The sequence below is a fragment of the Hemiscyllium ocellatum genome, chromosome 2 (genome assembly GCF_020745735.1).
Source record: "Hemiscyllium ocellatum isolate sHemOce1 chromosome 2, sHemOce1.pat.X.cur, whole genome shotgun sequence".
NCBI lineage: Eukaryota > Metazoa > Chordata > Chondrichthyes > Orectolobiformes > Hemiscylliidae > Hemiscyllium > Hemiscyllium ocellatum.
In genome coordinates, this window is record NC_083402.1 from 123,532,149 (window position 1) to 123,548,023 (window position 15,875).

The 15,875-nt window shown below is 43.1% G+C and overlaps 1 protein-coding gene across 1 annotated transcript in view; it reads right to left on the reverse strand.

Annotated features, from left to right (window-relative positions):
- anp32b (acidic (leucine-rich) nuclear phosphoprotein 32 family, member B) overlaps positions 1 to 15,875 on the reverse strand; it is a 56,370-nt gene that overhangs the window by 12,426 nt on the left and 28,069 nt on the right. The window contains exons 3-5 of the mRNA XM_060839818.1: positions 14,653 to 14,775; positions 12,824 to 13,013; positions 2,846 to 2,964 (exon numbers count right to left, since the gene is read on the reverse strand). Of these exons, the coding sequence (XP_060695801.1) occupies positions 2,846 to 2,964; positions 12,824 to 13,013; positions 14,653 to 14,775 (432 nt within the window). The remainder of the gene's footprint in view (positions 1 to 2,845; positions 2,965 to 12,823; positions 13,014 to 14,652; positions 14,776 to 15,875) is intronic.

Below are 15,875 nucleotides of genomic sequence, written 5' to 3' on the forward strand. Positions count from 1 at the left end.
ATACATCGTATCATCCGTCGTCATTTCCGCCACCTCCAAACGGACCCCACCACCAGGGATATATTTCCCTCCCCTCCCCTATCAGCGTTCCAAAAAGACCACACCCTCCGTGACTCCCTAGTCAGGTCCACACCCCCCACCAACCCAACCTCCACTCCCGGCACCTTCCCCTGCAACCGCAAGAAATGTAAAACGTGCGCCCAAACCTCCCCCCTTACTTCCCTCCAAGGCCCCAAAGGAATCCTTCCATATCCGCCACAAATTCACCTGCACCTCCACACACATCATTTACTGCATCAGCTGCACCCGACATAGCCTCCTCTATATTGGGGAGACAGGCCGCCTACTTGTGGAACGTTTCAGAGAACACCTCTGGGACATCCGGACCATCCAAACCAACCAGCCCATGGCTCAACACTCACTCCCACTCCACCAAGGACATGCAGGTCCTTGGACTCCTCCATCGCCAGACCATAGCAACACGGCGGCTGGAGGAAGAGCGCCTCATCTTCTGCATAGGAACCCTCCAACCACAAGGGATGAACTCAGATTTCTCCAGTTTTCTCATTTCCACTCCCCCCACCTTGTCTCAGTCCCCACCCTCGAATTCAGCACCACCTTCCTAACCTGCAATCTTCTTCCTGACCTGTCCACCCCACCCCCACTCCGACCTATCACCCTCACCGTAACCTCCTTCCACCTATCGCATTTCCAACACCCCTCCCCCAAGTCCCTCCTCCCTACATTTTATCTCAGCCTGTTTGGCACACTTTCCTCATTCCTGAAGAAGGGCTCATGCCCGAAACGTCGATTCTCCTGCTCCTTGGATGCTGCCTGACCTGCTGCACTTTTCCAGCAACACATTTTCAGCCAAGAAGAAATGAGTGCCAGCAGAGATTAGAATTAGATCATCTGTAACTCTTCCATAGTCGAGTGAATGCAGGTGTATGCAACAAGCCTTTATACTGTAATACTTCTAGTTCCATCAAGCTTTCCTGAGGAGCAGTTTGTGGAACCTCACAAAGTCTGGCCAGAGCTTCAAACCAAAGCAACGTCTACCTCCTTTCCCTTAATTGCATGGGAAATGAAAATGAACAAGGGGAGGAAAAACAAAAGTCATTGAACTTTGGAGCCAAATCAAGCCGGAATCCTCACACTGGTGCATAGATAATTCACAAATTTTGAAATGTAAAATCTGTGGACAGGGCAATATAGTGGGTTAGACACCAACTTTTCATTTTAAGGGTTTGGATTCAAATCTTTCACAGACTAATCATTTGAAAGATTCCTATTTGGTGCTAGTGACAGCCAAATTAAAAACATGCAAGCCCAGTGCGGTCTAACTCAAGGGAGACACAGTGCACAACGACTCTATTTGCAACGTAATTCAAGATAGTCTCGTTGCTTGTTACTACACCTTTTGGGCTAAGGCAGTTTGCTGGGGAAGAATAGTGTCATACCTGAGAGTTCCAAACCATGGAATGTACTGCTGACAAACATATTTCATCATTAACCCTTTCAATTCCTCAATGATTACTATGCTATCAGACTGCTTATCCAGTATTGATTGAGCAAACATTTTCTTCTATCATTTTCTCCCAGCTTCATTAAGAGGTTTGAAACCATTGCCCTGCTCCAATCTCCATTCCTGCATTACTTAATCAATTCCTCTTGTGGTAGAAACAAACAGCCTGCTTGTATCTTTGTCATATTTGACTCACCAAAATGTACGTCTGGCCACACACATGCCATCACTAAGACCAGCTACTTCCAGCTCAGTCTGACTTCACCTCTGTCTTGGCTCATGTGAACATACAAATTAGAGAGCAAGGATTTCCTTCAATGAATGCACAGCACACATGAAATCGGCTCCTTGGACTATCATCCATTCATTTCTACAAGTCAATTAACCTCACAGTACACAGTTTGTAACCAAACATTGAGAAGCTGGCTTTCAAATCTGAAACATTGATAGCGTTTCTCTCTCCCCAGACACTGTTTGATTGGAGAAGTCTTTGCAACATTTTCGGTTATCATAGGGGAAGCTGGAATTGTTCTCCTCAGGAGAAAGTGAGGACTGCTGGAGCTCAGAGTTGAAAAGTGTGGCAGTAGAAAAGCATAGCAGGAGAATCTCCTGCTCCTCAGATGCTGCCTGACCTGCTGTACTTTTCCAACGCCACACTTTTCGAACCTTATTCTCCTCAGACCAGGAGATTAAGGGGAAAATTCATAGAGGTGTTAAAAATCCTTTAAGATTTTGAAAAAGCATACAAGGTGAAACTATTTTTACTGGCATGAGGGTTGGTAAGAGGGCACAATTCGCCGAAACAAAATAGTGATGGTGAGAATGTATTTATTTACTTTTACATAGCAAGTATGGATTCTGTAATGTGCTGTCTGAAAGGCCAGTAGAAGCAGCTTTAATATTAAAAAGGGATTTGGATATATACAGCACTTGAAAATGAAAGACTTGCAAGAAAGCAGGGAAGTGGAATAAATTGGATAGACGTGATGGACAAATGATTCGCTTCTGTACGGTGTAATCTACAATAACCACAAATCTCATCAAGAGAATTATTTCCAATTTCTTATTCCTAGATTTTCAACTAAAATTTAACACTACAATTTAGTCAAAGATAATATTTTCAAGATGAATCTTAAAAATTACTTTTAAAAAATAGACTCCACAATTTAATGCTAAAATCAATTCCACTGGACTCAATACATTAACTCTATTTTTCTCTTCCACAGATGCCTGCCAGATCTGCCAACTTCCTGCAGCACCTCCTGTGTTTTTATATCGATAGCATCAGGACAGGTTTGAATCTTGCCATTGAATTCTTACCTCTTCCTCCGCACTGACTTCATCTTCATCATCTTCCCCTTCTTCATCTTCTTCCTCCTCATCATCTAGTTCTTCTTCTCCATCTTCTTCTTCATCTTCCTCCTCCTCTTCCTCTCCTTCTACATGTAATTAAAAGAAACTCTCGAATTTTATTCATTGAAATATTTCTATTCGCACAAAGCAAGTTTGCACTTTGTAACATGGCTTGGAACTTCTCTCCAGAACTGATCTAAAATCTACAAAAGCTGCTGAGGACGATGCTCCCAAACCAATAGCTCTTTTACTTGAAAGGTCTCACTAATTTTTTTTAAAAGAAACAAACATTCATGGGATATAGTCTCTGGCTAGGCCAGCACTTATGGGCTATCCTTAATTACTGAGAAGGAAGGTAAGAATCAACCACATTGCTATGGATCTGAAGTCACACCAGGTAAAGCAGACCAGGTAAAGATGATTGATGGTCTTCCCCAAAAGGACACTAATGAACCAGACGGGTTTTTTCAACAATGGCTTCATGGCCATTATTAGACCCTTAACTTCAAATTCTTTACTGAATTCAAATTCCACCATCTACCATGCCAGGTTTGAACCCAGGTCCCAAGGACATTAACTGAGTTTCTGGATTAACAGTCGGGCAATAATACCACTATGCCATTGCCTCCCATACCTTAATCCCCTTCAATCACACACTTTCACCTCATTCATTCAGACTAGAAGTATACAAATGGAATAAAAATTGAAAGTAGATGTTGAAAATCTCAAATATATTACTTATTTTACTCAAGTCACAATATACTTGTGTGAGTATATATACTTTCAACATATCCACTTAACTAAACCATCAGACTCAATTCTACAGCACAACATATTTGCTAATACAACGGTGTTTCTTTTTAAATAAAGTGCCTTAAGTTCCTATTACTTGCTGCAAAATATAATTTCATTAGAAGGTAGTTATACCAACCCTTCATAAAAACTTGATTAACTACTCTTTGAGTACTGTGCACAATTCTGTGGAGATGGGACCAGAGATGCTATACCTAGAACATGGGTTTTAGTTATCTGCAGCCACTCCTTGATCTCATGAGTTCAACAGAACCTGAATATGTCTAACATTAATATCCTTCATTCTTCATGTGTACCACTGGATATCTATACATCCTCGTTCTGCCAAACATAGTTATGGACATGCACAAGAGTTTGTAGGGAACTTTATGTCTGACATGGTTTTAAGTCTGAAATTTACAACAGGCTTTAACTTCAATTTGTCAGTCATAGAACATAGAAAAATACAGCGCAGTACAGGCCCTTCGGCCCTCGATGTTGCGCCGACCAAAGCCTACCTAACCTACACTAGCCCAATAACCTCCATATGCTTATCCAATGCCCGCTTGAATGACCATAAAGAGGGAGAGTCCACCACTGCTACTGGCAGGGCATTCCATGAACTCACAACCCGCTGAGTAAAGAATCTACCCCTAACATCTGTCCTATACCTACCACCCCTTAATTTAAAGCTGTGTCCCCTAGTAACAGCTGACTCCATTAGCGGAAAAAGGTTCTCACTGTCAACCCTATCTAAACCCCTAATCATCTTGTACACCTCTATCAAATCTCCCCTAAACCTTCTTTTCTCCAATGAGAACAGCCCCAAGTGCCTCAGCCTTTCCTCATACGATCTTCCTACCATGCCAGGCAACATCCTGGTAAACCTCCTCTGCACTCGTTCCAATGCCTCCACATCCTTCCTATAGTATGGCGACCAAAACTGCACACAATACTCCAGATGAGGCCGCACCAGAGTCTTATACAACTGCAACATGACCTCAGGACTCCGGAACTCAATTCCTCTACCAATAAAGCCCAGTACACCATATGCCTTCTTCACAGCTCTATTTACCTGGGTGGAAACTTTCAGAGATCTGTGTACATGGACACCAAGATCCCTCTGCTCATCCACACTACCAAGTAGCCTACCATTAGCCCAGTAATCCATTTTCTTGTTACTCCTACCAAAGTGAATGACTTCACACTTAGCTACATTGAACTCCATTTGCCACCTTTCTGCCCAGCTCTGCAACTTATCTATATCCCGCTGTAACCTGCCACATCCTTCTTCGCTGTCCACAACTCCACCGACTTTCGTGTCATCCTCAAACTTGCTCACCCAGCCTTCAAGCCCCTCCTCTAGGTCATTTATAAAAATGACAAACAGCAATGGTCCCAACACAGATCCTCGTGGAACACCGCTAGTAACTGCACTCCAAGATGAACCTTTACCATCAACTACTACCCTCTGTCTCTTTCCAGCCAGCCAATTCCTAATCCAAACCACTAATGCACCCTCAAATGCCATACCTCCGTAGTTTTTGCATTAGCCTGCCATGGGGTACCTTATCGAACGCCTTGCTAAAATCCATATACACCACATCTACTGCTTTACCCTCGTCCACTTCCTTGGTCACCTTCTCAAAGAACTCAATAAGGTTTGTGAGGCATGACCTGCCCTTCACAAAACCATGCTGACTATCCTTGATCACATTATTTCTATCCAGATGTTCATAAATCCTATCCCTCACAATTCTCTCTAAGACTTTGCCCACAACAGAAGTGAGACTCACTGGCCTATAGTTACTAGGGCTATCCCTACTCCCCTTCTTGAACAAGGGGACCACATTCGCTATCCTCCAGTCTTCTGGCACTATTCCCGTAGACAATGACGACATAAAAATCAAGGCCAATGGCTCCGCTATCTCCCCCCTAGCTTCCCAGAGGATCCTAGGATAAATGCCATCAGGCCCAGGGGACTTATCTATTTTCATCCTTTCCAGTATTCCCCAGACCTCTTCCCTACATACCTCAAGGCCATCCATTCTAATCACTTGTGACTCAATATTCACATCAGCAACAGTGTCCTGTTCCTGAGTGAATGCTAACGAAAAGTATTGATTTAGTGTCTCTCCAATCTCCTCCGCCTCCACGCACAACTTCCCACTACTATCCTTGACTGGACCGATACCTACCCTAGTCATCCTTTTATTCCTGACATACCTATAGAAAGCCTTTGGGTTTTCCCTAATCCTACCAACTAAGGACTTTTCATGTCCCCTTCTCGCTGCTCTTAGCTCTCTCTTTAGATCCTTCCTGGCTACCTTATAACTCTCAATCGCCCCAAATGAACCTTCATGCCTCATCTTTACATAGGCCGCCCTCTTCCCTTTCACAAGGGATTCCAATTCCTGAAAGCCTGCCTAACATCCTCATCCCTCTTCCTACCTATGTCGTTGGTGCCAACGTGGACCACGATCTGGGGCTGCTCCCCCTCCCCCTTAAGGACCCGGAAAACACGATCAGAGACATCACGTACCCTTGCACCTGGGAGGCAACATACCAATCGTGAGTCTCTGTCGCCCCCGCAAAACCGCCTATCTGTGCCCCTCACTATTGAGTTCCCAATAACTATCGCTCTACCTTTCTCCACCCTTCCCTTCTGAGCAACGGGGATAGGCTCCGTGCCAGAGGCCTGAACCTCGATGCTTACCCCTGGTAAGTCATCCCCCCCACAAGTATCCAAAACGATATACTTGTTCTTGAGGAGAATGACCGCAGGGGGTCCCTGCACTGGCTGCTTCCTCCCACTCCCCCTCACTGTCACGCATCTCTCTATAACTTTCAGAGTAACTACTTCCCTAAAGCTCTGATCTATGACCACCTCTGCCTCCCGAATGATCCGCAGTTCATCCAACTCCAGCTCCAGTTCCCTAACACGGTCCCTAACATGGCTACAACCACCATGACTCGATTTCTCACATCTTGTGATTTTCACTAACCAGTTTGTGAACCTTTCCATTCTACAGTTTGGCCACTGGGCATATTGAAATTTATGTTTTTTTTGCCATTCATGCTGTTGATGTGACATTGTTTGTCCCTGTTTGAAGATGAATTACTGGATGCTGGTAACTTTCGTATCGAAATCTTTAGTGTCTCTGAGTAATCTGGTATTCTGTCATAAATGTAGACACTTTGTTCAATGGTGTTTGGTGTCGCTCATTTAAGTTGAATTTCTGATGATGACAAAACTATTCATCCATGATCTCCTGCAGAGGCTTGTAGTATCACAGATGCCAGTCTTCAGCCAATTCAATTCACTCCATGTCATATCAATAAATTCGATATTGCAAAGGCTATGGGCCCTGGCAACATTCCAGCATTAGTACGAAAAACTTGTCCTCCACAGTTCGCTGCATCCCTTAACCAAGCTGTTCCAATACAACTACAACTACCCAACAGTATGGAAAATTTCTCAGGTATGTCCCATACACAAAAAGCATGATAAATCCAACCCTGCCAATTATCACTCCATCAGACATCAACAGTGCTATCAAGCTGGATCTACTCAGCAATATCCAGTATGACTTCTGCCAGGGCTAATCAGCTCCTGTCCTCATTACAGCGTTGGTTCTAACATGGACAAAAGAAGCAAGGTGAAGTGACAGCCCTTGACATTAAGGTTGCATTTTACTGTGTACGGCATCAAGGAGCCCTAGCAAAACTGGAATCACATGGAAAGCTCTCCACTGTTTAGTGTTATACCTGGCAATTAGGAAGATGGCTGTGGTTGTTGAAGATAAGTCATCTTAGCTCCATGATATCTCTGCAGGAGTTTCTCAGAGTAGTGTCCTAATCCCACCCATCTTCAGCTGCTATCAATGACCTTCTCTCCATCATAAGGTCAGAAGTGGTCATATTCACCAATGATTACATCATTGCAAATGATTGCATCAGCACCATTCGTGACTCCTTAGATAAAGAAGCAATCAATATCCAAATGCAACAAGACCTGGCTAACATTCAGGCTTGGGCTGACAAGTGGTAAATAACATGTATGCCACACAAATGCCAGGTAATGGCCATCTCCAGAAGGAGACAATCTAACCACCATCCCGTGACATTCAATGATGTTAGCATCACCGAATCCTTCACTGTCAACATCCTGGGAGCTTGCCATCAATTAGAAACTCAACTGGAATAGTCATAAAAACAATGGCGAGAAGAGTAGGTCAGAGGCTAGGAATACTCCAGCGAATAACTCACTTCCTGACTCCCCAAAGCCTTCCACAATTAGATTAGATTACTTACGTACAGTGTGGAAACAGGACCTTCAGCCCAACAAGTCCACACCGACCCTCCGAAGAGCAACCCATCCAGATCCATTCCCCTACATTTACCCCTTCACCTAACACTACGGGCAATTTAGCATGGCCAGTTCAACCTGCACATTTTTAGGGTTGTTTCGGGAAGAAACCGGAGCACCCGGAGGAAACCATGCAGACACAGGGAGAATGTGCAAACTCCACACAGACAGTTGCCTGAGGCAGGAATTGAACCCAGGTCTCTGGTACTGTGAGGCAGCAGTGCTAACCACTGTGCTAGTGCCACCCACAATCTACAAGGCACAAGTCAAGAGTGTGGTGGAATACACTTCACTTGACTGGATGAGTGCAAATTTCATAACACCAAAAAGGTTTGACACTATTCAGAACAAAGCAACCCACTTATTTGGCACAACATCCACTCCCTCCACCACCGACTCAGTAGTTCATGCTGCTGCTGTCTACAAGATGCACTACAAAAATTCACTAAAGATGCTTAGACAGCACTTGCCAAGCTCATGACCACTACTATCTAGATGGACAAAAACACCAGATATATGTTAAAGACACTAACTGCAAGCTCCCCTTTAAGTCACAATCCAGAATTGGAAATATAGAACACAGAACATTACAGCACAGTACAGGCCCTTCGGCCCTCGATGTTGCACTGACCTGTCATACCGATCTGAAACCCATCCCACCTACACTATTCCATGTATGTCCATATGCCTGTCCAATGAAGACTTAAATGTACTTAAAGTTGGCGAATCTACCACCATTGCAGGCAAAGCATTCCATACCCTTATTACTCCCTGAGTAAAGAAACTACCTCTGACATCTGTCCTATATCTATCACCCCTCAATTTAAATCTATGTCCCCTCATGCTCGCTGTCACGATACTTGGAAAAAGGCTCTCCCTGTCCACCCTATCTAACCCTCTGATTATCTTATATGTCTCTATCAAGTCACCTCTCAACCATCTTCTCTCTAACGAAAACAACCTCAAGTCCCTCAGCCTTCACTCGTGAGACCTTCCCTCCATAAGAGGCAAAATCCTAGTAAATCTCCTCTGCACCCTTTCCAAAGTTTCCACATCCTTCTTATAATGCGGTGACCAGAACTGTACACAATACTCCAAGTGCGGCCACACCAGAGTTTTGTGCAGCTGCAGCATAACCTCATGGTTCTGAAACTTGATCCCTCTATTAATAAAAGCTAAAACACTGTCTTCTTAACAACCCTGTCAACCTGGGTGGCAACTTTCAAGGATCTGTGTACATGGACACCGAGATCTCTCTGCTCATCTACACTACCAAGAATCTTACCATTAGCCAGTACTCTGCATTCCGGTTACTCCAACCAAAGTGAATCACCTCACACTTGTCCACATTAAACTCCATTTGCCACCTCTCAGCCCAGGATCTCCTCACCATTCCTTTAGTGTCATCAGATCAAAGTCCTGGAAATCCCCCCCCAAACAGCATTATCAGTCCAGCTCCGGCACATGGACTGCTGTATTTCAAGAAGGCTGCTCACCACCAGGGAATGGACAACTAGGGAATGGGCAATAAATACTGGCCAAGTTAGCGACACCCATGTCCCACAGGTGAATAAATATATAACGAGGAGCTAGTGGCTGCTGACACCTGGTGGGCTAATCAGTTGTGTGTGCACAGATATTCAGCACTGTTTGTGCTAAATCTTGAGGACACATTCTGTTACATCATTCTCAAGATCAGGTCAGTGGCTGACTCATGTTGTCATAATGCATTTAGTCTTAGAGTCATAGAGATCTAGTCCCACCTGCCAGCACCCGGCCCATATCCCTCCAAACCCTTCCTATTCATATACCCATCCAAATGCCTCTTAAATGGTGCAATTGTACCAGCCTCCACCACATCCTCTGGCAGCTCATTCCATACACGTACCACCCTCTGCGTGAAAACATTGCCCCTTAGGTCTCTTTTGTATCTTTCCCCTCTCATCCTAAACCTATGCCCTCTAGCTCTGGACTCCCCCACCCCAGGGAAAAGACTTTGCCTATTTATCCTATCCATGTCCTTCATAATTTTGTAAACCTCTATAAGGTCTCCCCTTAGCCTCCAACGCTCCAGGGAAAACAGCCCCAGCCTGTTCAGCCTCTCCCTGTAGCTCAGATCCTCCAACCCTAGCAATATCCTTGTAAATCTTTTCTGAACCCTTTCAAGTTTCACAACATCTTTCCGATAGGAAGGAGACTAGAATTGCACGTAATATTCCAACAGTGGCCTAACCAATGTCCTGTACAGCCGCAACATGATCTGCCAACTCCTGTACGCAATAGTCTAACCAATAAAGGAAAGCATATCAAACACCTTCTTCACTATCCTATCTACCTGCAACTCCACTTTCAAGGAGCTATGAACCTGCAGTCCAAGATCTCTTTGTTCAGCAACACTCCCTAGGACCTTACCATTAAGTGTTAGAAGTCCTGCTAAGATTTGCTTTCCCAAAATGCAGCACCTTGCATTTATCCAAATTAAACTCCATCTGCCACTTCTCAGCCCATTGGTCCATCTGGTCAAGATCCTATTGTAATCTGATGTAACCCTCTTCGCTGTCCACTACACCTCCAATTTTGGTGTCATCTGCAAGTTTACTAACTGTACGTCTTATGCTCGCATCCAAATCATGTATGTAAATGACAAAAAGTAGAGGGCCCAGCACCGATCCTTGTGGCACTCCTACTTCAGGAAGAATTCCCTCCTCTTCCATTTTCAAACCACTAAATTTAGCACAATTATTTGATGAGTCAGCAAGTCATGACTTTAAATTTGAAATCAGCTCAAACTCTGCTGGCAGGCTCATTTCCCTTCATCGATGCCATTTATGCTTTACCGTGTGTGTTTCTGATATTCTTGTATGTCTTCACAACTTGTGAGAGTGTTGCCTGTTTAGTCTCTTGCACCAAGCACTTGGGAAAGTCTTATGAACTTCATTGAGTTTTGAAGAAGTAACGAAGAGGATTGATGAGGGCAGAGTGGTGGACGTGATCTATATGGACTCCAGTAAGATGTTCGACAAGGTTCCTCATGGTAGACTGGTTAGCAAGGTTAGATAACATAGAATACGGGGAGAACTAGCCATTTGGATGCAGAACTGGCTCAAAAGGTAGAAGACAGAGGGTGGTGGTGGAGTGTTGCTTTTCAGACTGGAGGCCGGTGACCAGTGGAGTGCCATAAGGATTGGTGTTTTTTTTTATCATTTATATAAATGATTTGGATGTGAACATAAGAGGTATAGTTAGTAAGTTTGCAGATGATACCAAAATTGGATGCTTAGTGGACACCAAAGAAGGTTACCTAACAGTACAACGGGACCTTGATCAGATGGGCTAATGGGTCAAGGAGTGGCAGATGGAGTTTAGTTTAGATAAAATGTGAAGTGCTGCATTTTGGAATCAGGGCAGGATTTATACACTTAATAAAAAAGACCTGGGGAGTGTTGCAGAACAAACAGACCTTGGAGTTCATAGTGCCTTGAAAGTGGAGTCGCAGGTAGACAGGACAGTGAAGATGGTGTTTGGTAGGCTTGCCTTTATTGCTCAGTGCATTGAGTACAGGAGTTAGGAGGTCTTCTTACGGCTGTACAGGACATTGGTTAGGCCACTTTTGGAATACTGTGTGCAATTTTGATCTCCCTGCTATTGGAAAAATGTTGTGAAACTTGAAAGGGTTCAGAAAAGATTTACAACGATGTTGCCAGGGTTGGAGGATTTGAGCTATAGAGAGAGGCTGTATAGGCTGGGGCTGTTTTCCCTGGATTGTCAGAGGCTGAGGGTTGACCTTACAGAAGTTTTAAATTCATAAAGGGCATGGATAGGGTAAATAGACAATATCTTTTCCCCAGGATGTGAGAGCCCAAAACTAGACGGCATAGATTTAAGGTGAGAGGGGAAAGATTTAAAAGGGACCGAAGAGGCAACTTTTTCACGCAGAGGGTGGTGCATGTATGGAATGAGCTGTCAGAGGAAGTGATGGAAGCTGCTACAATTATAACATTTAACAGGCATCTGGATGAATACATGAATAGGAAGGGTTTAGAGGGATAAGAGCCAAATGCTGGCACATGGGACTATATTAATCTAGTATATCTGCTTGGCATAGACAAGTTAGACTGAAGGGTCTGTTTCAGTGCTATACATCTCTATTACTTTAAGTTATAAGCTATGTCAAACATGCATTTGTGAAATGAAAAATTGAGAATGAATACTAATATTGTGTGGTTAGAAAGAAGGATCAGTTGGAAAAATGGGTGTGTTTTAATGCTGGGTCAACATACACTATAATCAATGGTGATCGAGAGAGCTCTCTAAAGAACTAGTAAATGCATAATGGGCTGACTGACCTCCTTTTGCACTGCATCACTCAGCTAAGGGAGACTGTCAAAATTACAATTGAAAATCTAATCGCAGCAATGTGTACTAACTACAAGATGCACTGCAGAAATTCAGCAGATCCTTAGACAGCATCCAAGTTCAGACGACTACAATCTATTTGGATAAGGGCAGCAGATATATGTGAGCGACACTAACTGACAAGCCGCACTCACCCCTGACTTGGAAATATCCTCACCATTCCTCCAGTGACATCAAATCAAAATCCTGGAATTCCCTTTGTACGTCTAACTACAGCACGTGGACTGCAATATTTCAAGAAAGCAGCTCACCACCACCTTCTCAAGACACCTAGGGAATGGGTTAGATCTACATGTCATTGGGCATTGCACCAACTCAGTGCCTCTTGTTCCTAGCCCTCCAGAGACTCCAGGAACTACGAAGGTTACCTTCATCATCCTCGTCATCATCAATACCGTCAGCTTCTGCATCCGAGTCAGGTGCCTCCCGGTCTTCCTGATCATAACCATCCAGGTACATGAGCTGGGGGAGAAGCTTGAACACACTTTCTCTGTAGTCATTCAAGTTCGTCACTTCACAATTGAAAAGATCCAGACTCTTCAAGTTCTCTAACTTTTTCTGTGGAAGAAACATTATGTAGAATTTACAACACAGCAGCAGGCCATTTGGCCCAACTGGGCCATGCCAGCATTGAAACTCGGCCCAAGCATCCTCTCCGCACTGTACAGGCCTAACTGCAATTGGAAACATCATCTCTAGGTGTGTCCTATTGAACATTTTCATAACCCTAAAGCACCTCCAACAGTCTACTGTTTGTAAGTTTTGTTTTAGAAGTAAAGAGTTTCTGCTCTGTGCACAAACCGAAGCCTGTTTGGAAAAGCATTCCTGAGTTTCGACATGAAGTGATTTACATAACAGCAAATGAAAACATTTGCCATGAACACATGCAACCAGAATCCAATTTAGAATACATTTAAAAGAAAAATTACTTTACAAAAGATTTTCCTCTGATATATTTCAGAGATAACTTGATAAAGTTTGATTAATTCAATACTTAAATGGGCTTGTCACAAACAAGGCATTTTTAAACAAAGCTGCAATCCGTCACAGCAGGTAACCCAAAAATAATTTAAAACACCAGACGACTGGCTGAACAATAAGAAAACTTATTTCCCGCTAAGATTGGGTCATCAATTCCAAAAATTTCTTTCACGGTATATGTAATGTTGCATTAAAAAAAAAATCAGTTTCACTTTTGGAGATACCTCAGAGAGCTACAAATCTGCAATTACCAGGAAGTCCCAATGGTGTTTAATATGCTGTCAATACATTGCTTGTCTGGTGGAGAAGTTCTTTTAGAACTAGTTCAAAATATAGGGGAAAGTTGAGGTGCCCTTAACTTTGTGCAATTTCAAACAAGCTTCTTCACTGATCACAGTTAGACAAACCGATGCAATGATTGGGAACTCTAGTCCCATGGTGCTTGATTGCCCACTTAGGAGAAATGAAAAATAGATCAAGACTAGTTACTGGGACGCTCTCTTTCAGATGAATGTTTAGACAGATGCAACTGTATTTTTACCTTTATTGGTCGGAGTATTGAGTATAGGGAGGTCATGTCGCGGCTGTACAGGACATTGGTTAGGCCACTTATGGAATACTGCGTGCAATTCTGGTCTCCTTCCTATCGGAAAGATGTTGTGAAAGCTGAAAGGGTTCAGAAAAGATTTACAAGGATGTTGCCAGTGTTGGAGGATTTGAGCTATAAGAAGAGGTTGAATAGGGTAGGGCTGTTTTCCATGGAGCATCGGAGGCTGAGGGGTAATCTTATAGAGATTTATAAACTAAAGAGTCCTGGACGACGTTGAGCTTCTTGGGTGTCTTTGGAACTACACTAATCCAGGAAAATAGGGAATATTCTATCACACTCCTGACTGCTGCCTAATAGTGGAGAATATTCACCACTCTGAAACAAAATACGTGAAAAGGGCATGTAAATTGTTAGCAGCAATGCAATGATGCTAAGATTAGCTTTTCATATGTACACAGGATCTATTTTTAAATTAACGCAGATGATACGTTTTAGGTGAATACAAGAGCATTCATCATAGACATCACATTCTTGCAAAATCTGCTGACCTTCTTAAAAAGCACACAGCAGATTGTAACATCCTGACAACCAGCAGGTGCAGGGAAAATGCATGGCAGACATGTTAAGACATAACAAGAGAAAAAAGCAAAAATAAAAGTAAAGTACCAGAGGTTCCAATGTACTGATGTCTTTGAGTTTGTTTCCGCTGAGATTTAGATGCGTGAGATTTGGAAGTTTTTCTGCCAGGATGTCTAACCCTCCAGAAATCCTATTGTCACTTAGCTCGAGCTGGAATTGGAAAAGAGTTGTGACAATAAATTAAGTCAACTTGCATTCATATACTCCAGTTTAATGTAAAACATTCCCACGGCTACATACACAGCATTAAACAAAATTTAGCACTGAGCCTAGGTCAGCTGATCAATGGTTTGTCAAAATTGCAGGTTTAAGAAGCTTCTGAAAAAAAAGATAAGTGAAGAAACTTAAAGACGGAATTTCAGAGCTTAAGGCCCAAGCTAGTGAAGGCATGGCCACCAATGGTGAAGCGATTAAAATGGGTATGTTTAAGAGATCAGAGCTGGACTAATGCAGTGACATTATATGGTAAGAGGGATGGGGCCAGCAGGTGAAGGTTTGGCCGGGGAGGGAATTGAACACAATTATGGAAAATTTAGATTAGCGTGTTGTTGGACCAGGTGCTAATGTGGATCAATGAGCACAGGGGTGATGGGTGAAAAAGGGGTTCGGTATGATTCAGGATCTGGACAGCAAGAATTTTGGATGAATTCAAGTTTATGGAGAGTGCACGGTGGGCATTCAGTTAGGACAGCATTAGAAATCAAACCGTCTTGTAACAAAAGTATGATTGGAATTTCAGCAGCATATGAACAGAAGCAAGTTCCAAGTTGGGCAATATTACACATGTGGAATTAATATCCTCTCCATCACCAAGGCAGCCTAACCTTACAGCTTTTCATAGGGTCGAACACAACCTCAAAGTCTGATTCACTGTACACAGGCATTAAGGATCAGGGTATATTGCTGCAAAACATGGCACACAAGATCGATGACTGTCTTGGAGAATTACATGCAAACTTGGCTCCAGGAAGAATGAACAGGACAAATTATTAGAAGAGGAGAATGGTTCAGAATGAAAAAAAAGAAAATGAACAGGAATCATGAAAAAGCTTACATTTTGATCGCACCTTTCTCAACCTCGCAAATGTAAGAAGTGTTTTAAAGCCATTGAAACACTTTTTGTAGTATAGTCACTGTTCTAATGTTGAAGCTTCCACAAACAACAAATGAGATGAAAATCAAATCATTTGTTTTATCTCAGAAGGCATTAGTTGGGGGTGAATATTGGTTCAGATACTGGTGAGAACTTG